The 26,564-nt window shown below is 44.1% G+C and overlaps 1 protein-coding gene across 1 annotated transcript in view; it reads left to right on the top strand.

The window, feature by feature from the left end:
* Window positions 1-26,564, top strand: part of LOC144497972 (gamma-aminobutyric acid receptor subunit alpha-4-like) — a 56,236-nt gene that overhangs the window by 2,329 nt on the left and 27,343 nt on the right. Inside the window, exons 6-7 of the mRNA XM_078219453.1 lie at window positions 634-777; window positions 1,265-1,417. Of these exons, the coding sequence (XP_078075579.1) occupies window positions 634-777; window positions 1,265-1,417 (297 nt within the window). The remainder of the gene's footprint in view (window positions 1-633; window positions 778-1,264; window positions 1,418-26,564) is intronic.

Below are 26,564 nucleotides of genomic sequence, written 5' to 3'. Positions count from 1 at the left end.
TTAGAAATTTTCTTTAAAAAAGTGCAGTGCAATGATGTGTTTTACATTGTACATCTGTGTTCGGAATTGTTTTGAAGGAATGAAACAAACAAAACGCACAAGTAGTTGAACATAAGCAGAAAATGCTGGAAAATCTCAGCAGGTCTGACAGCATCTGTAGAGAGAGAATAGAGCTAACGTTTGGAATCTGGATGACTCTTCGTCAGAGCTCAGAATAGTTGAACATATTGTAAACTAATAGGAATGGGCTAATGATTATCAATGTGCTTGCAATCATCAGAACGCTTATAAGATCATTATGCAGTTCTGAATAATTGTTTTACTTTATTTAAACAACTACAACAGAATTAAAATAGATTTGCGTACTTTAATTGAATTGTTTAAAATATTTAAACAACTGTGGAATAGCTTTTAAAATGCCAACGAGAATAAAGCTTAATAAATATTTTCGGATTGCAAAATTTGTTATGTTGGGGAAGGATTTGTATTAGAACAATGTTTAGAAAGAGACAACTCAATCATTTAAATATAGCTAAAAAGAGGAAGATTCAGCTGGATACATTATGTCACGAATAGTTATGTTATTATTGTGGACTAACATTATTATAAGTTCAGTCTTTTTATATGTTTTAGATGCATATCCAAAAAGTGAGATGATATATACATGGACAAAAGGTCCTGAAGAATCAGTGGAAGTGCCCAAAGAGTCATCTAGCTTGGTGCAATATGATCTTGTTGGACAAACAGTATCAAGTGGCACAGTTAAATCCATTACAGGTAAAGACATAGGGTTATGGATTTCTTCAATAAATATCACAATCTCTGAGCAGTAGAGTACAATTTGAAGTCATGCTTGTGTTCCACAGTGGCACAGTGGTTAGCACTGCTGCCTTACAGTGCCAGGGACCCAGATTCAATTCCAGGCTAGGGTCACTGTCTGTGCAGAGTTTGCACGTTCTCCCTGTGTCTGCATGGGTTTCCTCCAGGTGCTCTGGTTTCTTCCCACAGCCTGAAAGACGTGCCGGTTAAGTGCATTGGCCATGATAAATTCTTCCTCAGTGTACCTGAACAGGTGCTGGTGTGGTGACTAGGGGATTTTCACAGTTACTTCATTGCAGTGTTAATGTAAGCCTACTTGTGACACCAACAAATAAACTTTAAATGTTGCTAGACTATTATTGTATTTTTATCCAAAGCAGCTGATTACAATTAAAACCAACATCAATACTCATGAAAAGGAGTTCTATATGTTTTCTTTTTTTAGGAGAATATGTGGTGATGACTGTCTATTTTCACTTGAGAAGAAAAATGGGTTATTTCATGATCCAGACTTATATACCCTGCATTATGACGGTCATTCTCTCTCAAGTCTCTTTTTGGATTAATAAGGAGTCTGTTCCAGCACGAACAGTTTTTGGTACGTACTCTTGATCCATAAAACCATTTTATTACATCGTTCCATTTTATTTCTCTCTCTCTCTCCACATCCAACATTGCTACATTTCAATACTGCTTCCTGTTGCCACATTTCTTAATTTAGTCATGAGGAAGCTATCTGCTGTATGATTAGAATACTTCCACTCTGGGCCAACAGAGCCTTTGGGACATTGATGGGCTCATGAGTTGGATCAAGGTTTCTCAAGAACTGGATGAATCACATTGCTGTTTTCAGATTAGCACAAACAGGATGGCTGGGTGGAATTGAATGCCCTTGCCATGACAAGTTTGATGGTGGCAGAGGTAGTTAATCATGTGGGAGGGTGGTGACTGCCACTTTTCCAGTTCCACCTTGATTAAATCTGTGGCAGGATGCCATCCTACCCTACCAACAATGCCCATTTTAAGGTTCATTTCTCCAACTGGTAGTATTAACCCAGCAGTAGGCAGGGATTGGTTTGCCCTTCAGGGAGCACGATAACCAAACACATATGGGGTTGGTTTCAGGCTCTAGGTGGTTCCCTCAGTCAAAGGCACTTAGTTCCTGATTGAGGGAGTCTAGCATTGGGAAATGGGGGTGGATTTCGAGGGCGGGGGGGAATGTGGGTGTAGAGTTGCTAAAAGCCACCACAACATCCTTGTTGCCTACACCCTACCCTTCCTCCCCGTGACCTCATCCATGACCCCTATCTCACCCACCATCACTCACCTGTGGCATGGGATCCAGTGACCATACTTGAACTTGGGTGGGTGTAGTACTGGCAGCAGTCACCATGCCTCTGGTGGCACTGTTATTCAATATAGCTGCTGGCCTTTGATTGATTAGCAGCTGTTGGTCTGGGACTTCCACCCCCCCCTTGGTCCTTGATCCTGGGAAAGGTCCACTGCTTCCAGTTAACTGACTGAGTGGCTGGTGATACTGCAAGTCTTCCCTAAAAGAGACAATGGGATTCTTGCCGGCTCTACAGCCCATGGGGGAAAGTTCTGTTGGCTTCACCAAATACCATCTGCCAAATCAGAACCAACAAATTCAGTCACTAATAACTTCAACTTCACAAATTGTACTTTATTTCCTACTTTTCAGCTTTTCCGTTGACTGTTGCTGGTGTACATTTTACCACTTTAAAGGTGCTATATAAATAAAAGCTGTTGATTGTGGAAGGAATCTGATTGAGACTAATCCTGTTTTAACCTGAAACATCACACACACACACCCATACAGACACAATCAAATACATACTTCCAAATAAACAAACACACACCCATACAGGCACAACAAATACACACTAACACACACACAGCTCCATACAGACACAAGGGATGACAAGGGAAATTGTAAGCTTAGTCAAAAGGAAAAAGGAAGTATATGATATGTCTAAGCATCCAAAAACTGACATAGCCCTTGAGAAGTACAGTGAAAGTTGGAAGGAACTTAAATGTGGAATTAGAAGGGCTAAAAGGGGCCATGAAATGTCTTTAGCAAACAGGGTCAAGGAAAATCCCAAGGCTTTTTATGCATATATTAGGAGCAAGAGGATAGTAAGAGGAAGAGTAGGCCCAACTCAAGGAGAATAGAGGGAAGTTATGTTTGGAGCCACAGGAAGTGGGTGAGATCCTTAATGAGTACTTTGTATCAGTATTCACCAAGGAGTTAGGGTTAGGTGTGTGAATGCTCGAAAGAATGTCAATATATCAAAGGAAGAAGTGTTGAGTATCCTAAATTGTATTAAGGTAGAGAAGTCCTCAGGGCCAGATGGAATCTATCCCAGGTTACTGCGGGAGGCAAGGGAAGAAATAGCTGGGGCCTTAACAGATATCTTCACATTCTCTTTGACCACAGGCGAGGTTTCAGAAGACTGGAGAATAGCCAATGTTGTTCCCTTAAGAAAGGAAGCAGGGATAATGCAGGAAATTATAGGCCTGTAAGCCTGATGTTAGTGGTGGGGAAGCTTTTGGAGAAGATACTGAGGGACAGGATATATGCACATTTGGAGGAAAATGGACTAGTTAGTGACAGGCAGCATGGTTTTGTACGGGGAAGGTCAGGTCTAACCAACGTGATTGAACTTTTGAAGAGGTGACAAAGATAATTGATGAAGGATGGGCTATGGGTGTCGTTTATACTGACTTTAGTAAGGCGTTTGACAAGGTCCCTAATGGCAGACTGGTACAGAAATTATAATCACATGGGATTCAGGGTGTGTTGGCTGGATGGGTATAGAACTGGCTTGGTTATAGAAAGAAGTCTCACAACACCAGGTTAAAGTCCAACAGGTTTATTTGGTAGCAAAAGCCACTAGCTTTCGGAGCGCTGCTCCTTCGTCAGGTAAGTGGGAGTTCTGTTCACAAACAGGGCATATAAAGACACAAACTCAATTTACAAAATAATGGTTGGAATGCGAGTCTTTACAGGTAATCAAGTCTTAAAAGTACAGACAATGTGAGTGGAGAGAGCGTTAAGCGCAGGTTAAAGAGATGTGTATTGTCTCCAGGTTAAAGACATGTGTATTGTCTCCAAGTCATGTAACCCCCACGACTTGCCTGGGCTTGCAAAATCTCACTAACTGTCCTGCCTGGTGACAATACACATCTCTTTAACCTGTGCTTAACTCTCTCTCCATTCACATTGTCTGTACCTTTAAGACTTGATTACCTGTAAAGACTCGCATTCCAACCATTATTTTGTAAATTGAGTTTGTGTCTTTATATGCTCTGTTTGTGAACAGAACTCCCACTCACCTGACGAAGGAGCAGCGCTCCGAAAGCTAGTGTGGCTTTTGCTACCAAATAAACCTGTTGGACTTTAACCTGGTGTTGTGAGACTTCTTACTGTGTTTACTCCAGTCCAACGCTGGCATCTCCACATCTTGGTTATAGAAGACAGAGAGTAGCGGTGGCAGGGTGTTTTTCAGAATGGTGATCTGTAGCTAGTGGTGTTCTGCAGGGATCAGGGCACGGACCTCTGTTGATCTGGAGGAAAATGTGGGTGGTCTGATTAGTAAGTTTGCAAGTGATTGGTGGAGTTGCTGATAGTGCGAGGGATTGTCAGAGGATACAACAGGATAGAGATAGATTGGAGACTTGGGCACAGAAATGGCAGATGGAGTTTAATCCGGACAGATGCGAGGTGACGCATTTTGAAGGATCAAATTTAGGTGTGAATTATACTGTAAGTGGCAGAACCCTGAGGAATATTAGCATTCAGAGGGATCTGGGCGTGCATGTCCACAGTTTCCTAAAAATGGCAACACAGGTGGCCAAGGTCATTAAGAAGGTACTTGGCATGCTTGCCTTCATTGGCTGGGGCATTAAGTACAAGAGTTGGGAAATCATGTTGCAGCTATATAAAACCCTGGTTAGGCCGCATTTGGAGTATTGCGTGCAGTTCCGGTCACCACACTACCAGAAGGATGTGGAGGCTTTGGAGAGAATGCAAAGAAGGTTCACCAAGATGTTGCCTAATCTCGAGGATTTTGGCTGAGGAGAGGTTGAATAAACTAGAATTGTTTTCACTGGAAAGATGGAGGCTGAGAGGAGATCTGATAGAGGTCTACAAAATTATGAGAGGCGTAGACAGGATGGATAGTCGGAGGCTTTTTCCAAGGGTGGAAATGTCAATTACAAGGGGGCACAGGTTCAAGGTGAGAGGAGGAAAGTTAAGGGAGATGTGCAGGGGAAGTTTTTCATGCAGCGAGTGATGGGTGCCCGGAACTGCCAGAGCAGGTGGTGGAAACAGGCACATTAGCAACATTTAAGAGGTGGCTGGATGGGTGGATGAATAGGGAGGGAATAGAAGGATACGGACTGAGTAAGGGCAGAAGGTTTTTGTTTAGTTTAGTTAGGGCATTGTGTTTGGCACAGGCTTGGATGGCCGAAGGGCCTGTTCCTGTGCCATATTTCTCTTTGTTCTTTGTTCAATACACACACATACACGTGCAAGTACATAAGCATATATTTACATATTCACACAAACACGCATACAGACACAAACAAACACACAAAATACACATAAACAAACACACACAAACACACACACAGATAAACACACACACACAGCTATATTTCAGTCAATAAAAACAGAATGTGGTTGGATTTTCACATAGAATAGAATCATAGAAACCCTACAGTGCAGAAAGAGGCCATTTGACCCATCAAGTCTGCACTGACAACAATCCCACCCAAGCCCTATCCCCACATATTTACCCCACTAATCCCCACTAACCTATGCATCTCGGGACACTAAATGGTGATTTAGCTTGGCCAAATTAACCTAACTGCACATCTCTGGACTGTGGGATGAAACTGGAGTACCCGGAGGAAACCCACGCAGACACGGAGAATGTGCAAACTCCACACAGACAATGACCCAAGCCAGGAATTGAACCCAGGTCCCTGGAGCTGTGAAGCAGCAGTGCTAACCACTGTGCCACCGTGCCACCCCATCTTAGCTCAAGGCACTAATGCCAATTTTAAGGCCTCAATTGGTGTCCCAGTTGTAGTCAGCCTATCAATACTGAAATGCAATTGAGCCTGGGCTATCTTTTTCTATATGATAGTATTATACTGGCAATATATGTCACAAACACTGAATTATTCAGTTAAATTAATTTGGCTCCTGCATGTATTGTGTCTATTTTGGCTTTGCAATTAAAAATTAGCACTCTTACCTCTGCATAACATAGTTCCAGGTTCAAGTCTCACTCTAGGGCTTGAGCATAAAATTAAAGGTTTGTACTCTGGCGCAGCGCTGAGAGGGTGCTGCACTATTGGAGGTGCTACCTTTTGGATGAGATACTAAACTGAAGCACCATCCACCTACTATGGTGGATGAAATTGAGCCCATGGTGCTATTTTTATGGTCCACATTGATATGAACAACATAGGCAGAAAGGGGGATATGGTTCTGCAGTCAGAATTTAGGGAGATTGGTAGGAAATTAGAAAATTGGACCTCAAAAGGAGTAATCTCCAGATTACTCGCAATACCACCTGCAAGTGTCTAGAAATTGAATGAGAAAGCAGATGAATACGTGGAGGGAGGGAGGGAGGGAGGGAGGGCTTCAGAATCTTTGGATATTGGGAGAGGCACTGCACCAGATGGGACCAATACAAAGTGGGTGGGTTAGACCTAAAATTGTTATGACTGAGTTCCTTGCAGAGCAATTTGGTAGCTCCACTGGGGAAGATTTAAACAAACTTGGCAGGTGTGTGAGAACCATATGGTAATATCAGGCAGGAATACCAAGGTGCACAAAATCCTGGGAGAGCTAGATAGCACCAAAATAAGGGATAGTAAGTTTACAGGTGGGACCAGAATAAGGGAGAAAGTAATATTGTCTAAATCAAATGCATGGTGCATAATGAATAAGATTGGAGAGTCACAGATGCAGATTGCCATGTAGAAATACAGAAAATTGGCTCAAGGAAGTGCAGAACTGGTGTTATATATTCCTGGATACAAGGTGTTCAGGAAAGGTTGGAAAGGAAGAAGAGGAGGTATGACAGCATTGGTTAAGGAGAGCACTGAAGCGCTGGAGAAGAAGGATGTCCCGGAGGATTTGAGGACTGAATTAATTTAGCGACAGCTAAGGAACAAAAAGGTGCAATTACATTGCTTGGTGTGGTCTGTAGGCCAACAACTAGTCGGAAGGGAGTAGGGGAACAAGTTTATAAGGAAATTACAGAAAGGTGCAAAAATTATAGAATAGTTATAATGGTGGATTAATCCGGGATAGTCAGCACGGATTCGTGAAGGGCAAGTCGTGCCTCACAAATTTGATAGAATTTTTTGAGGAGGTAACTAAGTGTGTTGATGAAGGTAGGGCAGTTGATGTCATATACATGGATTTTAGTAAGGCGTTTGATAAGGTCCCCCATGGTCGGCTTATGATGAAAGTGAGGAGGTGTGGGATAGAGGGAAAGTTGGCCGATTGGATAGGTAACTGGCTGTCTGATCGAAGACAGAGGGTGGTGGTGGATGGAAAATTTTCAGACTGGAGGCAGGTTGCTAGTGGAGTGCCGCAGGGATCAGTGCTTGGTCCTCTGCTCTTTGTGATTTTTTATTAATGACTTAGAGGAGGGGGCTGAAGGGTGGATCAGTAAATTTGCTGATGACACCAAAATTGGTGGAGTAGTGGATGAGGTGGAGGGCTGTTGTAGGCTGCAAAGAGACATAGATAGGATGCAAAGCTGGGCTGAAAAATGGCAAATGGAGTTTAACCCTGATAAATGTGAGGTGATTCATTTTGGTAGGACTAATTTAAATGTGGATTACAGGGTCAAAGGTAGGGTTCTGAAGACTGTGGAGGAACAGAGAGATCGTGGGGTCCATATCCACAGATCTCTGAAGGTTGCTACTCAAGTGGATAGAGCTGTGAAGAAGGCCTATAGTGTGTTAGCTTTTATTAACAGGGGGTTGGAGTTTAAGAGCCGTGGGGTTATGCTGCAACTGTACAGGACCTTGGTGAGACCACATTTGGAATATTGTGTGCAGTTCTGGTCACCTCACTATAAGAAGGATGTGGAAGCGCTGGAAAGAGTGCAGAGGAGATTTACCAGGATGCTGCCTGGTTTGGAGGGTAGGTCTTATGAGGAAAGGTTGAGGGAGCTAGGGCTGTTCTCTCTGGAGCGGAGGAGGCTGAGGGGAGACTTAATAGAGGTTTATAAAATGATGTAGGGGATAGATAGAGTGAACGTTCAAAGACTATTTCCTCGGGTGGATGGAGCTATTACAAGGGGGCATAACTATAGGGTTCGTGGTGGGAGATACAGGAAGGATATCAGAGGTAGGTTCTTTACGCAGAGAGTGGTTGGGGTGTGGAATGGACTGCCTGCAGTGATAGTGGAGTCAGACACTTTAGGAACATTTAAGCGGTTATTGGATAGGCACATGGAGCACACCAGGATGATAGGGAGTGGGATAGCTTGATCTTGGTTTCAGATAAAGCTCGGCACAACATCGTGGGCCGAAGGGCCTGTTCTGTGCTGTACTGTTCTACGTTCTATGTTCTATGTGGACTTTAATTATTCAAATATAGACTGGGATTGTAGTGCAAAGAGCAGACAGGATCAAGAGTTCAGAGTGTATACATATTCAGCAGAATTTTCTACAACAGTATGTTTCCAGTTGAATGATAAAGGAGGCACTGGTAGACCTGGTTGCTGGAAATGAGATGGGACAAGTGAATCAAGTGTCAGTGGAAGAACATGCAGGGGACAGTGACCATTGTATCAAGATTTAGACTGGCTATGGAAAAGGACAAAGAACAATCAGAGTAAGAATGATTAACTGGGAGAAAGCCAACTTCAACGGGGCAAGAACGGATTTGGGCTAAATATTTTAAGCCAAACGTTGGCAGGAAAAACAGTAGCTGAACATCGGGCAACCCTCAAAGGAGAGATGTTTTGAACACAATCTAGATATATTCCCTCAAAAGGGAAAGATAAGGCAAATCAAGAGCTCTCTGCTTGACAAAGAGGTAGAAATTAAGGTGAAGAACTGAAAGTATGCTTATGCCAGATATTCAGGTGGAAAATACAATTCAAGATCTGGCTGAATATTGAAGGTTCAGAGATAAGGTGAAAATATAAATAAGAAAAGCAAAGAGGGAGTTTCAAAAGAGACTGACAGCTAACATAAAAGGGAATCCTAAAGTTTTTTATGGGCATATAAATAGCAAAAGTAGGGCTGATTAAGGACCATAAAAGGGATTTACGCATGGAGGCAAAGGGCAGAGCCTGGTATTAAATGAATATTTTGCAACTCTTTTTATCAAGGAAGATGATGCTACACAAACCATGACGAAAGAGGAAGTAATTCAGATACTAGAAGTGTTTAAATTTGATAAAGAGGAGGTATTAGAAAGTCTGCCTCGACTTTCGATGGATAGTGTACCACGGCTTGATCAGATGCATTCACGGATACTGGGGGAAGTGAGTGTGAAATGGTCATAATTTTTCCATATTCCTCAGACTCAGGAGTGGTGGCTGAGGACTGTAGAACTACGAACATTACACCTTATTCAAAAAATAGGGTAGAGATAAACCCAGCAGTCCTCTTTCCAGGCCCCTTATTCCCCAGACCCTCCCCCACACCCCCTTCCCATGCCACCCCCCCCCCCCCCCCCCGCCCCCACCCGCCCCACCCTGCTCACTTAACCCTTCCCTTCAATCATGCATGATTTTTTTTTTCCCTTTCAAGATTCACCAAATCAATTCACCATTTGTAAAAAAGTACTAGTAAAATGATAATGCCCATTATTGGCATCTGGTTCCAAATATTGTCCAATGAAAATTCGACAGTGGTTATTAATATTAAGAGCAGCAATGATATAGAGTCATAGAGTCTCAGAGGTTTACATCATGGAAACAGGCCCTTCGGCCCAACTTGTCCATGCCACCCTTTTTTTAAAAAGTCCTTAAGCTAATCCCAATTGCCCGCATTTGGCTCATATCCCTCTATACCCATCGTACCCATGTAACTATCTAAATGCTTTTTGAAAGACAAAATTGTACCCGCCTTTACTACTACCTCTAGCAGCTTGTTGCAGACACTCACCACCCTCTGTGTGAAAAAATTGCCTCTCTGGACACTTTTGTATCTCTCCCCTCTCACCTTAAGCCTATGCCCTCTAGTTTTAGACTCTCCTATCTTTGGGAAAAGATATTGACTATCTAGCTGATCTATGCCCCTCATTATTTTACAGACCTCTATAAGATCACCCCTCAGCCTCCTACGCTCCAGAGAAAAAAGTCCCAGTCTATCCAGCCTCTCCTTATAACTCAATCCATCAAGTCCCAGTAGCATCCTAGTAAATCTTTTCTGCACTCTTTCTGGTTTAATAATATCCTTTCTATAATAGGGTGACCAGAATTGCACACAGTATCCTAAGTGTGGGCTTACCAATGTCTTGTACAACTTCAACAAGACATTCCAACTCCTGTATTCAATGTTCTGACCGATGAAACCAAGCATGCCAAATGCCTTCTTCACCACTCTGTCCACCTATGACTCCACTTTCAAGGAGCTATGGACATGTACCCCTAGATCTCTTTGTTCTGTAACTCTCCCCAACGCCCTACCATTAACTGAGTAAGTCCTGCCCTAGTTCAATCTACCAAAATGCATCACCTCACATTTGTCTAAATTAAACTCCATCAGCCATTCGTCAGCCCACTGGCCCAATTGATCAAGATCCCGTTGCAATTGGAGATTCACTGTCCACTATGCCACCAATCTTAGTGTCATCTGCATATAATGCAGTTCCAGTTTGTTTGTGCCCTATATTTGATTTGATTTGATTTATTGCTGTTCACCCCAACTATTCCTTGTGTTAGTGAATTCCCCATTCAAACCTCACTTTTATGTAAAAAAGTATCTCCTGCATTTCCAATTAAATTATTAATGAGTGTCTCATATCTAGAACCCTGAGTTGGAAATAAGTGGATGTATTAGTGAGAGGCAACATGGTTTTGTGAAGGGGAGATCGTCTCTCACAAACTTGATCGAGTTTTTCGAGGAAGTGACGAAGATGATTGATGAGGGTAGGGCAGTGGATGTTGTCTACATGGACTTCAGTAAGGCCTTTGACAAGGTCCGTCATGGCAGACTGGTGCAGAAGGTGAAGTCGCATGGGATCAGAGGTGAGCTGGCAAGGTGGATACAAAACTGGCTTGGTCAAAGAACGTAGTAAGAAGTTTAACAACACCAGGTTAACACCATCTCCACATCTTGGTCAAAAAGGACAGAGGGTAGCAGTGGAAGGGTGCATTTCTGAATGAGGGCTGTGACAAGTGGCGTTCCTCAGGGATCAGTGCTGGGACCTTTGCTGTTTGTACTATATATAAATTATTTGGAGGAAAATGTAACTGGATTGATCAGTAAGTTTGCGGATGACACAAAGGTTGGTGATTTGCCGATATTGATGAGGACCATCAGAGGATACAGCAGGATATAGATCAGTTGGAGACTTGGGCGGAAAGATGGCAGATGGAGTTTAATCCGGACAAATGTGAGGTAATGCATTTTGGAAGATCTAATACAGATAGGAAATATACAATAAATGGCAGAACCCTTAGGAGTATTGATAGGCAAAGGGATCTGGGTGTACAGGGACACAGGTCACTGAAAGTGACAATGCAGGTGGAAAAGGTAGTCAAGAAGGCATACGGCATGCTTGCCTTCATCAGCCGGGGTATTGAGTTTAAAAATTGGCAAGTCATGTTGCAGCTTTATAGAACCTTAGTGAGGCCGCACTTGGACTATAGTGTTCAATTTTGGTAGCCACACTACCAGAAGGATGTGAAGGCTTTGGAGAGGGTACAGAAAAGATTTACCAGGATGTTGCCTGGTATGGAGGGCATTAGCTATGAGGAGAGGTTGGAGAAACTTGGTTTGTTCTCACTGGAACGATGGAGGTTGAGGGGCGACCTGAAAGAAGTCTACAAGATTATGAGAGGCATGGACAGAGTGGATAGTCAGAAGCTTTTTCCCAGGGTGGAAGAGTCAATTACTGGGGGAAATAGGTTTAAGGTGCGAGGGGCAAGGTTTAAAGGAGACGTACGAGGCAGATTTTTTACACAGAGAGTAGTGGGCGCCTGGAACTCGTTGCCGGGGGAGGTAGTGGAAGCGGATACGGTAGTGACTTTTAAGGGGCGTCTTGAGCGTCTTGACAAATACATGAATAGGATGGGAATAGAGGGATGTGGTCCCCGGAAGGGTCGGGGGTTTTAGTTAAGTCGGGCAGCATGGTCGGTGCAGGCTTGGAGGGCCGAAGAGCCTGTTCCTGTGCTGTAATTTTCTTTGTTCTTTGTTCTTTTGGCCACCCCACACATGGAAACATCTTCTCTCTGTCTACCCTACCAAATCCTTCTGTTATTTTAAAGAAGTCTATCAGGTTCAGTTTACCTTTTCTAGGAAAAACAAAACTGAACATTCAACTGTTCCTGGTAGCTATAACATCTCAGCTATGGTATCATCTTTGTAAAATTTCTCCAAAGGCCCTATTTCCTTTCTATAATGTGGAGACAAACTACGTACAGTACTCTACATTTTCCTTCTTTATGGTATTTAGCTTTACAGCAAGTGCAACACAGAAACAGGCTGTTTGGCTGGACAAGGGAACGCGATGGCCTAGTGGTATTATCGCTAGAATATTAGTCCAGAAACTCAGCTAATGTTTTGGGGACCCGGGGTTCGAATCCTGCCATGGAATTTGAATTCAATAAAAAATAGCTGGAATTGAGAATCTACTGATGAACATGAAACCATTGTCGATTGTCGGAAAAGCCCATCTGGTTCACTAATGTCCTTTAGGGAAGGAAATCTGCCATCCTTACCCGGCCTGGCCTACATGTGACTCCAGAGCCACAGCAATGCGGTTGCCTCTCAGTTACCCTCGGGATGGGCAATAAATGCTGGCCAGCCAGTGATGCCCATGTCTCATGAAAGAATAAAAGAAAACAAGCCTGTACTGGTGTTCACCCTTCACTGGGACAATAGCCCCTGTCCCATGTGTTCACCTTGTTCTATATTTCTTTTGTAAAGTTTTCTATCTATTCTGACATTTTTAATCTATTTTGGAGCTGTCTCATTTTTCAAAGCCATTTCTCGCGCTGACAGGATGGTACTGTTTCTTTGCTAATAGCATTGAGCATTGTGGCAGAATTAAATAATAAATATTGACTTTTCTAGCACCTAAGGGCTCAAATTGATTTTGACAGTAATTCTGATTAGTCTAGAAATGCTCGTTTCAAATATTCTTTGATGAAACATAAAAGGATTTTACAATGAGTTTGAAGCCGTAGATGAATGACATCACTTAGCTATGTCCCCAAAAATCCTGACAAATCCACACTGGCCAATTACCACATCATCTCTCTATTTTCATCATTAACAAAGTAATGGATGGTGTCATCGACAGTGCTATCAAATGGCATCTGCGTGGCTATAACCTGCTCACTGATGCTCATTCCGCCAGGGCCTTTCAGCACCTGACCTCATTACAACCTTGGTTCAAACATAGGCAAAAGAGCTGAACACCAGAGGTGAGGCGAGAGTGACTGCCCTTGCATCAAGGAGCCCTAGCAAAACTGGAGTCTATGGAATCGTGTAAAAGCTCTTCACTGTTTGGAGTCATACCTAGCACAAAGCAAGATGATTTTAATTGTTAGGTGTCAGGCATCTCAGTCCCAGGACATCACTGCAGGAGTTCCTCAGGGTAGAATTTAGGCCCAATCATCTTTAGTTGATATATCAATTACCTTCCCTCCATCATAAGGTCAAAAGTGGGAATGTTCACTGATGATTGCGCAATGTTCCGCACCATTCACCACTCCTCAGATACTGAAGCAGTCCATGTCCAAATGCAACAAGACCTGGAAAACATTCAGGCTTAGGCTGGCAAGTAACATTCACATCACACAAGGGCCAGGCAATGACCATCTCCAACAAGGGAGAATTCAACCATCTGCCTTGAAATTCATTGGCATTACCCATATTGAATCCCCCACTATCAACATCCTGGGGATTATCATTGACCAGAAACTGAATTGGTCTAGCCATATAAACACTGTAGCTCCAAAGCTGGGAATTTTGCAGTAGATAACTCACCTAGTAACTCCCCAAACCTGTCCACCATCTAAAAGGCACAAGACAGGAGTGTGATGGAATGCTTTCCACTTGCCTCAATGAGTGCAGCTCTAACAACACTCAAGGAGCTCAACACCATCCAGGCCAAAGCAGCCCAACTGATTGGCACCCATCCACAAACATTCACTCCATCCACCACCGATATACACTGGCAGCAGTGTGTACCATGTTCAAGAAGCACTGCAGCAACTCACCAAGGCTCATTAGACAGCATCTTCCAAACCCACCATCGTTACCATCTGGAAGGACAAGGCAGCAGATAAATGGGACACCACTACCTGTAAGTTTGCCTTCCTGTGCCTCACCATCCTGGCTTGGAAATATATCACTGTTCCTTCACTGTCGCTGGGTCAAAATCCTGGAACTCCCTCCCTAACAGCATTGTGGGTATACCTACAACATGTGGACTGCAGCAGTTCAAGAAGGCAGCTCACCAACACCTTCACAAGAGCAATTAAGGATGGGCAAGAAACACTGGCCTACCCACTGATGCCCATGCCCCATGAAAGGATTTTTTAAAATCTATTTTTCTGTCAGATCTTTCAACAAAATCCATCAATATAAAAGGATCCTGTAACAAGAGTTTTCCTCTGCATCAGATAAATTTAAATTCTGTAATAACTAAGTACAATTGAGAACAGATTTGGGGAGAAATTTATTTGCTTTTTACCCCTGCCCTCTACCACCTAGAACAACAAAGGCAACAGACGCATGGGAACACCACCACCTGCGAGTTCCCCTCCAAGTCACATAATATCCTGTCTTGGAAATGTATCATCGTTCTTTCACTGTCACTGGGTCAAAATTCTAGAAGTCCCTTTTGAACAGCACTGCAGGTATACCTGCAACACACAAACTACAGGTGGTTCAGGAAGATGACACAACATCACAAGGGCAAGAAATGCTGACCATGCCAGCGATGTTCACATTCCATTAAATAATTTTAAAAAGGCTCCAGGAATTCCAAGCAACCAAAGTTTTCAGGTGCCAAATTTGAGTTCTGCTTCTTGGTCTTGTAATCAGTCGGAAGAGAACTCAAAACATGATCGTCACTGTATTGCTTAAGATGCTTGTTAAGCGTCTCTGGAAGCTGCTTTAAATGCATGCTGCATTCATATGTAAATAAAATCCTGCCTGGGAGAGAGCCCCTTTGGAAAACTAGTGCCTGAGAGCATTTGATTTGCTTCTTCTTAAAGCTGCACAGGAAATCATGCCATAAACTTTTAGAAAACAGGTGGAAGCAGGTAAAACTCCAGATATTAGTTTTTGTTGTTTGGAATTCCTGGAGCCTTTTTAAAATTCTTTCATGGAATGTGAACATCCAAGACAGGATATTATGTGACTTGGAGAGGAATTTGCAGGTGGTGGTGTTCCCGTGCGTCTGTTGCCCTTGTTGTTCTAGATAGTAGAGAGCGTGGATTTGGAAGATGCTGCAAAATGGCCTTTGTGTGTTCCTGCAGTGCATCTTCTAGACGATGCTACTATACGGCACCGGTGGGGGAAAATAATTATTAAGGTTTTGGGTGGAGTGCCAATCAAGTGGGCTGCTTTGTTTTGGATGTCAGGTTTTAGAGTGTTATTGGAGCAGCATTCATCCAGGCAAGTGGAGAACATTGCATCACAATCTTGACTTGTGCCTTGTAGATGGTGGACTGGTTTAGGGAATCAGGAGGTGAGTTACTCACTGCAGAATTCCCAGCCTTGTAGCACTGTATTGATATGGCTAGTCCAATTTAGTTTCTGGTCAGTGGTAACCCCCAGGATGTTGATAGTTGAGGATTCAACACTGATAATGCCAATAGTGGATAGGTTTTGGGGAATCGGGTTGGTTACTTGCTGCAGAATTTCCAGCCTCTGACCAGCTCTAATGGCCACAGCATTTATGTGGCTGCTCCAATTGTCTCTCTGGTCAGTGGTAAACTGTAGGATATTGATGGGGGCAATTCAGTGGTAGCAATGTTGTTGAACTTCAAGGGAAGATGACTGGTGTTACGAAGTGACACTTTGAGTACAGTGAGTTCTTATAAGCCTTTTTCCTATGTAATTGTTTTATTGGCATCTGTTAAGGGTTCTGAGCATGTGCGGACTTTGCAGGGTTTTTAATCTGCCAGAGAGGCAAGATCTTTTTACCAGTGCTCCTGTTTTCATAGTTATTACTGTTATTACAGTTCTGTTGACTTACTAATATTGGCAAATTTCATTATTTGATTATATAAAGAAGATCCTTCTTTTAAACAACGCATTCGACTACCTTTATTGTGTTCTCAAGTTACCACAGCTAGTTTATCTCTTATTGGAGATGGTAATTGCCTGTTACTCATGTGTTGTGAATGTTACTTGTTGCTTATTAGCCTAAATGTTTTTTGCTGATTGAGTTTAGAAAGCTTTTCACACTAAATAGATGTTGGAGAGCTGACGTTTGGTTGCAGATGCACTCTGGCTGCGGGTGTACTGCAAAAGAGAGGAAGAAGTGCCAATGAGTATTTTACAATGGGGGCAATTTACCCATCCCGAGGGCCGCGAGAATCGCGTGTGGGCTAATTTGAGGGATTCGCGCATGCGTTTCCAACACGTGCGCATCTCCAAGCGACGGATATCCAGCGCAGTCGGGACCACGCTGGAAACCGGTGGGAACAACAGGTAAGTTATTTTAATCCTATTTTAATGTAATTTAAATGTCATTATCGGGCCTGGGACTGAATTCTCCGGGCCCGATAGCACCTCACACCTCGGCAGTACAATTTCACGCCGGTGTGGTTTAGAGTAACTCCCCACTTTCGGGGAACTAGCGGGAGAACCCGCTGGAGGGAAGGGGAGGCAATTGGGGCCCCCCAAGGTGGGGGGTGGAGCCCCCTAGGCATGGGCACCCTGGCAGTTCCAACCTGTGCCCCCTGGCACTGCCCAAGTGGCAAAGTGTCCATACCAGGGGGCACCTTGGCACTGTCCACCAAGCATGGGGCAGTGCCAAGGGGCCTAGGGATGATCGGTGGTGTGGGGGGGTCACACTGCCACTCTGCCATTGGGATCGTTTGGGGCTGGAGGGAGGCCAACGATTGGGATGGATTGGAGGGGTGGTTTGCCGGGGTTGGGGGGGGGGGGCGGGGGAGCTCTGCCTTCTGGGGGGGTTGATCTGTGGGGCTGGCGGGGGGAATCGACACTGCTGGGGGGAGGGGGGGCTGGAGTTTGGGGCACTCCTGGATGGGGGAGTGAGGTTGGGGCTGGCCCGGGAATGCTCGTGGGGTTGCGATCGGGCTGCGATGAGGCTATGGGGGGAGCTAGGGGGGGTCAGCAAATGGGAGGCTGACAGTTCAGGACCACTGTGCATGCGGAACTGTCAGACCCCGGCGTGAATAGGTCCCCCCCCCCGGAGTTTTTAATGATATTCACGATTGTGACTTCTGCATTGCACAGAGTGGGGAGATTCAAGTATGAACTCCCACTGAAAAAACTCCCATCGTGACCCGCAAATGTTCTGGTGGGTCTGGTCAGGAGAATCGCGTGTCAGCCATTTCACGGGATTCCCGCATGCGTCCCCAACACTTGCACATCTCCCAGAGCCAGGAAACAGGCGCAGTCGGGACCGCACTGGAAGCTGACCGGAAGAGAGGTAAGTGATTTTAATCTGTTTTAAATATATTTTAAATGTAGTTTAAATGCGATTATCGGGCCCGGCACGGAACCTGCCGTGCCTGATAGCATTTCCCATCCCACCAGGAGTACTTCATTCCGGCGGGGTTTACACTAGTTCCCCATGTTCAGGGAACTAGCGGGAGACCTTGCCGGAGTGAAGGGGGGGCAATCAGGGTCCCCCAGGGGGTCGAGCGGTGGGGGTTGCCCCTGGGCATGGGCACCTTGGCAGTGCCAGCATGTGCCCCCTGGCACTGCCCAAGTGGCAAAGTGCCCATTCCCAGGGGGCACCTGGGTGCTGCCCACCGGGCATCGGGCAATGCCAAGGGGGGTGGGGCCTATTGTGGGTGGAGCCTAGGGGGGGATTGGTGGGGGTCGGGGGTCCTGCCACTCTGCATAGGGATCGGTTTGAGCTGGAGGGAGGCCAGCAATTGGGGCGGGCTAAGGGGGTGGTCTGCTGGGGGGGTCTGCCTCCCATCGGGGGTCTGCCTCCGGAGTGGGGGAGGTTGGTCTGCCGGGGGAGTCAGCGGGGGGGGTTCTGCTGTGGTGGGGGGGTCGCCACTGCTGGGGGTTGGGCCGGACATCGGGGCACTCCGGGATGGGGCGGCTGGCCTGGGAATTGTCGTGGGGGCCATGATCGTGCCGTGTGGGGAGCTGGAAGAGCAGCACTGCGGGGGTCCCGGGCTGGCCAGCAAACGGGGAGTCTGACAGAACGGGGCCACTGCGGATGCGCAGAGTTCCAAAACTGTCAGACTCCAGTGCGAATAGGCCCCGCCCCACTGGGATTTTAATGATATTCATGATTGGGACCTCTGCATTGCATAGAGTGCGGAGATTCGGGTCAAAAGTTGCACTGAAAAATCTAGCGTGATCTAGACCAGTTTTCTCGCCAATTCAGCACTTTTGGGAGATTCATTCCCCAACAATTGTGATTTACACCAGTTTTTCCGCGAATTCAGCACTTAGAAATTTTTGGGGGAGAATCATCCCCAATGTGTTTGGATGATGTGCATCTGGAAACTGTGAGGTGTGAGTGTGATACTTCCAGTACTGATAAGTGCATGAGGGTGAGGAGGAAGCATACTTTTGCGATGGATTGCTCGATTTATTGACGGATGAGTGATGGTGTGTGTGCATTAATCAGTGCGTGAGGCTGGTGGTGCAGTTGATAAGATATAGCATTTGAAGATGAATTTATTGACCTTGATCACTCATGTGAGATCATTGAATATTTTCCGGCACCTCAGGCCCAGTGTTCTGGAATTCATCTCTGTGGCTATCTGTTCCCACTGCCTTATCAGTGTCTGCGTAGACTGCCTCCTGGATCCTTGTGGATAGATTACCTTTGGGCAACACGATGGCACAGTGGTTAGCACTGCTGCCTCACAGCACCAGGGACCCGGGTTCAATTCCATCCTTGGGTCACTGTCTGTGTGGAGTTTGCACATTTTCCCCGTGTCAGTGCGGGTTCCCTCCGGGTGCTCCGGTTTCCACCCGCAGTCCAAAGATAGGTTAGATAGATTAGCCATGGTATATGTGTTTGTTTTTGGGGAGAGGGCCTGGGTAAGATACTCTGTCAGATATTGATACAGACTCAATGGGCAAGTGGCCTCCTTCTGCACTGTGGAGATTCCATGAACCTTTCTCTCCTCTGTAGAGTAAAGGATTAACTTTAATGATAGATACTGAGCATATGACCATAAGACCATAGACCATAAGACATAGGAGCAGAATTAGGCCACTCGGCCCATCGAGTCCGCTCCACCATTCAATCATGGCTGATATTTTTCTCATCCCCATTCTCTTGCCTTTTCCCCATAATCCCTGATCCCCTTATTAATCAAGAACCTATCTATCTCTGTCTTAAAGACACTCAATGACCTGGCCTCCACAGTCTTCTGCGGCAAAGAGTTCCACAAATTCACCACTCTCTGGCTGAAGAAATTCCTCCTCATCTCTGTTTTAAAGGATCATCCCTTTAGCCTGAGGTTGTGCCCTCTGGCTCTAGTTTTTCCTACTAGTGGAAACATCCTCTCCACGTCCACTCTATCCAGGCCTCACAGTATCCTGTAAGTTTCAATAAGATCCCCTCTCATCCTTCTAAATTCCAACGAGTACAGAGTTCTCAACCGTTCCTCATACGACAAGCTCTTCATTCCAGGGATCATTCTTGTGAACCTCCTCTGGACCCTTTCCAATGCCAGCACATCCTTTCTTAGATATGGGGCCCAAAATGCATAATGAGCAATGTCACAGTGATCAACTCGCTAAGAGGAGATTAGTGTGAAGCATCTCAAAGAGTAACCGCAGCTATGATCTTATTGAATGGCGGGGCAGGCTCGAGGGGCTAGATGGCCTACTCCTGCTCCTATTTCTTATGTTCTTATGTTCTATGTCTTGGCTTTATTTAACCTTTGTAAATACTTCACATGGAACTAGATGTTTTTGAACAAAAGACCATTGTTTCTCACAAGATCTCTTCTGGAGTAAGAAACTAATGAATCCAGAGACAACCCCAGAATAACAGATTGTCCTTTCAATGTCCTTTAAGGGCCCCCTCTATGGTCTGCTTCCGCATTACACTGGATTCTTCCTATTCCTAACATGTGTCCCAGCCAATTGAATGAGCTGCTGGAACCAGAATACACCTCCCTATGAGAAGTGGGGGCTAATTTTAATTGGTGCTAGCCTTGTGGGAACTTGGGTTGCTGCCAAGTGTGCAGCCATTCAACTGCTGGGTGGCTGCATGTGACAATTAGAGAATTGAGCCCAATGCATTGCCTGTATAACTTTCAACAGGGTGTGTTGATTTTACCATTGCTATTGGGCCTGGTATCTCACTTCAGTTGGCTAGCTGCACATATCTGCTTAGGTCTCTTCATGCAGCTCGCCGGTGAAGAATATTTGATTTCCAGGTTGCTGCTTTACAGACCATGGCCCTCAGGTAGATGTTGCAATGGGAGGAATAATTGAGAGAGGGGGACAACCAGAAGGGAAAGTGTCCAAGGGATTGGTTGAGATTGGTAGGGGGCTAATTGGGAAAGAGGACAAGGCAGAGTTTGGGACAGGGGTTGAGCAAACATCATAGGAGGCAAGGAGGCAGCGATCGGGAGAGGGAGCCAACAGCAGGCTGCGATTTGTGTGGGCCTGGTGGAAGCACTCCTGCTCTTCCTGGCTCCAGCTTTAGGTGGGCATTTTGTAAAAACAACCTTCCTGTTTTGGTGGCAGCCTGCAGATGCACCATGAAGAGTTGTGGGTTTTTCTGATGCAGCCAGCTAGGTGTTGACTGGACCAATGTGGCATGAAAATATCATTAGCCTGCTTATTTGCTCATTTAAAGAGCCTAATAAATGTTTCAGCTGCATGCTGTGGATATCGTTTTGTTGCTGGCACAAACATGATGAACAATAAACCTCTTTCTCGGAATGTTGCTGGCCATTTTGAAAGATTCGGTTCCTGTGTTGTACCTCTGAAAAGAGAGCAACATCATATTTCTAGGCCCTATTGTGGAAGTGATTAAACACGTCATAAATGAGGAAGGATTGGGACATTTCACCTTTGCAAACCAATGCACATTCTTAGTTATGCATTGTTCCTGCATAAAGTTAATATCAGGACAAAATTATAAATTGCTAGAAAAATTGCCATATAACATGATGTACCAGTAAAGCAATTGCCAGAATCACAGAATTGTTAAGGCACAAAAGAAGGCCATTTGGCCCATCATGGCAGCACTAGCTCTCCAAATGAGCATCATGACTCAATGCCATTCCCCTACTTTTTCCCCATATCCCTGCATATTGTTTCAAGTAATCATTTACCGTCCTCTCAAATCTGCCTCCACCACACTTCCAGGTAGGGCATTCCAGACCTGAACTTGTGTGAAAATGGTTTTCTCACATTGCATCTGAACAAAGCATTACCCGGTCTCTCGCATTACTAGTCCTGTGACAATAGCACTACACCACCACTCCCAGCTCTCTCATCTACACTGATCCCCTTGGATTTACCTTTCATCTTCCCTGATTCACACAAATTCATTGTTCTTGGTTCACTCCCAATGTTCTGCACTTTTCTGCTGCTGCTCAGCTCTGCTGGCTACCTAGTGCAAAAACTCCATTCCTCCTTTGCCCTCTGTTCCACTGAACAGCGTCCAGCAATGCACTCACTGTATTCTGTCCAGCAAATAGCTCCTGAATTCATTTCATGTCTGGGATGATCTCCAAAAGTGGACACTGGTTCATTGATGCAACAAACTGGTTCCCCATCACCTGCAAATCCAATTCATTCCACCACATGAGCTTAAACTTCAACTTTGTATGTGTTCATCCTCCAGTTCTGCCCAGGATGTGGTTCTCCTAATCTCTGACATGCCAATTTGTTGTGAATTACTTCCATCCATTCATGTCTATTTCAGCAGCAACTTGAGAACAAAGTCCCGTGCTTCTATCTCTCTCTTACTTTCCTCTTCTTGCTCTTTGAGTTGTTCTCTTTCTTCCTGTCCCCCAGTCATGCCACATTACATTTCTCCCTTTTGGATGCTTTGCATCCCTATTGGTCTCTAACCCCAATCTACCACTACGTCCCCCAGACTCTCTTGCCACTATCCAAGGCTTGAATCCCTTTCTGATAAGCCCATCTCCCCTGTGCAACTCTACATCGACGGCACAGTGGTTAGCACTGCTGCCACACAGCACTAGGGACCCAGGTTCAATTCCCAGCTTGGGTTGCTATCTTTGCGAAGTCTGCACGTTCTCCCCGTGTCTGTGTGGGTTTCCTCCTGGTGCTCCCGTTTCCTTCCACCGTCTGAAAGACGTGCTGATTAGGTACATTGACCATGCTAAATTCTCCCTCAGTGTACCCAAACAGGTGCTGGAGTGTGGCGACTAGGGGATTTTCACACTAACTTCATTGCAGTGTTAATGTCAGCCCACTTGTGAAAATAATAAATAACTTTAATCTTACATCCTCTGAAGGACTCAGAGACCAACCTCTTTCCTGTCCTATTAACCATCAATAATTTTGAATGTTACTATCAGCAAGTTAATTTAATTCCAATCATGATTACTACTTCTTTTTCTCTAAAACAGTTGATTTTATCACTTTAAATCTAACATGATATTACAGGAATGTGTTGAAAGTATTGACATTAAAATGCAGCATTATAGCATTATCCCATGTCATTGTGAGATCGTAGTGACAATTGGATTACCTGCTCTTATGTTTCTCAGCTTGAGGGGAGAAAATTTAATTCATTGAGTCGAACATTAGGATTTGTCACCTAAACAAATATGCCAAATTATCTTTTGGTTATTTCAAGCTTATTGTTGTTTTATAGCTTTCTCTATACCTAACAGCCATTTATAGCAATTTAAGAGAAAAAAGTTCTAGTCCAATTTTGTTCCAGAAAATAAACCAGAAAGTAACTTATATTCATAGATAAATTGAAACTTGAGGAATTCCAGGCATCCTCCCTTTGGAGAATTTTAGACTAAATTAAAAATAAGGCCATTGATCTCCGTGTAAAAATTTACATCAAACAGCATATAGAAGCAGCAGATCAGTCTGAAAGTATCATGGCAGGAGTTTGGTTATGAATATTCACACAGCATAGTCTCTGATAACCTGTGGAAATGACTTTGTTCAGTTGCTATCTCTGGCGATATAATAAACAAATACTAGGCTTACCCTGTTTACTATTTCTTATGGAATTTGTAAGTATGATGAAAAAAAAAGCATTTACTATTTTGGTAATGGGGACAACCTAAAGCCAAAAGTGATGAGAAGATTTTTAACTTTCAGTCACAAAAACAAGATACATCAATGGTTATTGCACTGTTTGAACCAAACCTAACCCAACCCCTCAGGTCAATTCCCCAGATACAAAACAGGATAAAAAAAAAAAATCCATATGAGTAATGTAATAGAAGTCAAATAGAGATAGTGGGAGTGACCTTGAACCCATGCTCACCATCCACGGGAATGGCAGCAGGGGCTCAAGATTCGGCGAAATCCCGGAAGTTGTTGATTTCGCTGGTGAGATCGTGACTTTCAATTTTCACCCTCCGCCCCCCAGCTGTTGGCGTGAACCTGATTTAAGTACGTGTTAATAGATTTGCATGTCATTAATTCCCCCCTCACTATGGGTGGGGTTCTCCAGCCGCACTCGTCCCGAAACTGGAGAATCCTGCCCGAGTTTAATGGACCTTTGTATGGTCCGCCCCCCCTCCCCCCCCCCCCCCCCCCCCACCGCCCCGCGCCCAGGTACAATTCCAATGGTGGGTGGAATGAGATGATTCTCCCCCCATATACTGAACCTCCGCCATATATTCAAACTGCCCTGATGTGATGTCACATCGGCATGGTTTACAGCAGGTTCACCCAGACGTGAACCTGTCATAGGGATCACCCCAGGGGTGTAAAGGTGAGTATAGTCCCTGGGGGAGAGGGACATAGCCAGGCAGTGGCCTGGCAATGCTCCCTGGCACTGTCCCTTGGTAAGAAGTCTCACAACACCAGGTTAAAGTCCAACAGGTTTATTTGGTAGCAAATACCATAAGCTTTCGGAGCAATGCTCCTTCGTCAGATGGAGTGGACCACTCCATCTGACGAAGGAGCATTGCTCCGAAAGCTTATGGTATTTGCTACCAAATAAACCTGTTGGACTTTAACCTGGTGTTGTGAGACTTCTTACTGTGCTTACCCCAGTCCAACGCCGGCATCTCCACATCATGACTGTCCCTTGGCACAGGTTGGCACTGCCAGGTTGGGACCATATAACAATGTATATTTAAGACTGGTAATGCTGGTGAGGTTCCATTAATTTACCTGGAAACAGGATTATCAGAACAAATACACATTTTTAATCACAGGGCCAGTGGACCAGCTTTGACTAATTTGAGGTTAAATGATTTAACCTGACTTAAAAATAGTACAGAACCATTTCCATTTTCCTGACGTACAGTAGTCAGTTTCTTAGTAAATCAAAACTAAATTACATGAAAAAGCTTTTAAAATGCACCCAAAATGAACCTTAATTTTTCATGACCTCTTCAAACACACAATTGGGGGAAACGCCCACTGGTGAATCATTTACCTGTGAATATTTTCACCTTTGTTGTTGGAGCCTGCTTTTAAATAGACTTGCAACGAACACAAATTCCATAATCATTTGCGTCGGTTGGGTCAAAAACCCTAGCAAAACTGAGTGGAAACTTCAGGCCATAATATTTTATATTCTAGCAGTGTCTATGGTCATATCCCACACCAAAAGTTTTGACTTTGTTTATACACTTCATTTGAATTCTGACTTTCAAATCAAAACTAATTGTGGCCGAGCTATTAAGGATAAAAATAAAAGAAGTCAGAACAGACTGAAAGTGTTCAGCTCCTTTCATTGAGAACCTAACCCCAGATGCATCGTATTATTTTGTGGAGGGAAATGTTTACCAGCAGACACATACAATTACCTCTACTGGGAAGCATTCTATATCCACAGGCCAGAAGTGGCTCCCTATTTCATCTGCCTGTGATCCTGATCCCATTGCAACACAGTGGCAGACAGTGTTTACTTGAATTTGGGACATCCTGACCTAACTATTTTACTTTCTGTAATTTGAAGAGGGATAAGGAATAAGCCATTGTCACCAAAATTAAACCTTTGAACCAATGTTGACCACAAATAGCGTGGGCTCTCTTTCAATTATTGCCCCTTATTGAACATTCCTAAATCTTTACCATGCGCACGTAAACAGATTGAAAATAGCTGTCAGAACTACAGAAGGTGTTCAGACACATAGGCAAACAATTCAATAGCGTACATAACATATCACCTTGGAATGTTGGAGCTTTTCTAAATAAAGAAAATGAAATAACTCCTCAGAGACTTGTGTTCCTTCACCCGATTCCCTTTATTTATAAACCTATCTCCACTCCTAATAGTGCTTCAGATACAAAGTCAGAATCTGCAGTGTCAGTAGACCTGATACTCCTCAATATATACACAAGTGAGATTTTCTGACTGGGCAGACAATCATTACGTCAATCAGGGAACTCATACTCCAAGAGGCCAACCTCATGGGCCTCATTGAGATCATTACAGAAAGCTCAATGCAATCTCCAAAATAAAGTAATTTATTGCTGAATCCTGACAATGAATGAATACTAAAATTCAATGTGTTAATGATATCACACCTGGAAACATTTTACAACCAGAAGAAAATAAACCACAACTCAGACACCTGCCAAGCACGCTGCAGAATGTTCTTTTGATAAGAATGAGAAGTTATTAAAAGTTGAAAAATTTTAAGGTCATTTGCCATAAACAACATTTTTGGCAACAACTACTAAATAAATGCAGGGTATAATGACACCTTTCAGATGTTATCTTGAAACTTTTCTTCATCAAGGTTGTGTGCAACCAAAAGTGGGAGAAAATAAATGTCTGATCGATTTGTTCTGACAACATCAATTTCCACTTCCAGCTCATCGATTTGTTTTTGTCAGTTTCCAGTATTTTGCTTCAACCAATCTGATTGGTTCTGACAGCTTCCTGTTCCACCTGATCCGATTGTTTAACACTGACAGCCTCCAACCTGGCAAAAATTGCAGATTGTTCTGGTGAAACACCAACAAAACTTCACATAGTTTGAATATTTGATTCTCAATTTGAAATGTTGCTGGTTATCATGTAGTTGGAAACCCAGATAGGCCATGGGTATTTTTTTGCTTTTAATACAAATGGAAGTGGTCTTCAGATTTTGCATCTCCTGATGAGGTACAGAAGTAAAAGAAATGCCCAAAAGAAGGTGTCTATCACCTGGAAGTCATGTTGGTAAAAGCCATGCTGAACA

The sequence above is a fragment of the Mustelus asterias genome, chromosome 1 (assembly GCF_964213995.1).
Source record: "Mustelus asterias chromosome 1, sMusAst1.hap1.1, whole genome shotgun sequence".
Lineage (NCBI taxonomy): Eukaryota > Metazoa > Chordata > Chondrichthyes > Carcharhiniformes > Triakidae > Mustelus > Mustelus asterias.
This window is presented reverse-complemented; position numbering and strand designations above follow the sequence as displayed.